The sequence below is a fragment of the Perkinsus marinus genome, assembly GCF_000006405.1.
Source record: "Perkinsus marinus ATCC 50983 genomic scaffold scf_1104296969498, whole genome shotgun sequence".
Taxonomy (NCBI): Eukaryota; Perkinsozoa; order Perkinsida; family Perkinsidae; genus Perkinsus; species Perkinsus marinus.
This window is the reverse complement of record NW_003202818.1, coordinates 1-1,310: the sequence shown is the minus strand read 5'-3', so window position 1 is coordinate 1,310 and position 1,310 is coordinate 1. Positions and strand designations below refer to the sequence as shown.

The 1,310-nt window shown below is 47.7% G+C and overlaps 1 protein-coding gene across 1 annotated transcript; it reads right to left on the bottom strand.

The window, feature by feature from the left end:
• Positions 1–205: 205 nt before the first annotated feature.
• Pmar_PMAR003172 (hypothetical protein) lies at positions 206–565 on the bottom strand (the record flags this gene model as incomplete). The annotated part of the gene is made up of 1 exon (XM_002767933.1): positions 206–565. A coding segment is annotated over one exon (360 nt), but the record flags the coding sequence as incomplete, so codon positions are not given.
• Positions 566–1,310: the final 745 nt, after the last annotated feature.

The window sequence follows — 1,310 nt, the reverse complement described above, 5'->3', positions numbered from 1 at the left end:
TTACTACATAAATAGCATCTCCAACATAGTCGGCTGCACCATGTAGAACTGTACTGGCTGCTGATGGGCCGTGGGTGTTCCCAGTGGGGGCTGACCCGAAACCTTGAATCCTCTTCTGTAAAGACTGTGTGGCATTATCGATATCGTCCCCCTGAGATATGACAGCAACTAACCACAGAGAGTGAACCATCATAGACTGTATCACCTGATTGAACGTTATGTCCCAGACAGCGGTAGCAGTATCCCGAACTAAACGGTAGGGTTCGTCACCATATGTAGGACTAGGAGGCCCAGTGAATTGAGTAGCTTGCTCTATAACAGCAGCATAGGATCGCAATTGTATGCGGAAGGGAGGCACTCTATTCGCCAAGTGTTTCATGCATAACAATGCTTTCAGTTTTACATGAGCGTGATCACCAGCTACACACTCAGCCAAGTAGGCCGCCACATCAGGGACCCCTTGGGGATTCTCTCTGATGTTGGTAATGAGATCATTGAAGGCATAACCAGGAGTAGGCTTATTATCCGTATTAGTAGCATACCGGATGAGCTCCCAATCTATCATATTGTCTTAACAGCCGCAGATGATGCGACTCGTGGAAACCAACTGAAAAGAGTATGGTAAGGAGGACTATTCCTCCCATATTGAAGCTAAATGTACTACCACCTCGAGATATGCCCTAGTACAGTCAATTTCTCCCGATGGGGCAACTATGCCACCCCAAGATATGCCCTAGTACAGTCAATTTCTCCCGATGTGGCAACTATGCCACCCCAAGATATGCCCTAGTACAGTCAATTTCTCCCGATGGGGCAACTATGCCACCCCAAGATACGCCCTAGTACAGTCAATTTCTCCCGATGGGGCAACTATGCCACCCCAAGATATGGCCTAGTACAGTCAATTTCTCCCGATGGGGCAACTATGCCACCCCAAGATATGCTCAAGTACAGTCAATTTCTCCCGATGGGACAACTATGCCACCTCAAGATAAGCCCTAGTACAGTCAATTTCTCCCGATGGGGCAACTATGCCACCCCAAGATATGCCCTAGTACAGTCAATTCCTCCCGATGGGGCAACTATGCCACCCCAAGATATGCCCTAGTACAGTCAATTCCTCCCTATGGGGCAACTATGGCACCCATAGATATGCCCTAGTACAATCAATTTCCCTGGATGGGAGAAACTATGCCATCTCGAGATATGTCCAAGTTTAATCAATTGCTTCGAGGTACTCCTGTGGACAAATTGGCACAACCGAAATAACTCCGAGTAGAACAAATCGCGAGAACCAATTTGGCTCTTAG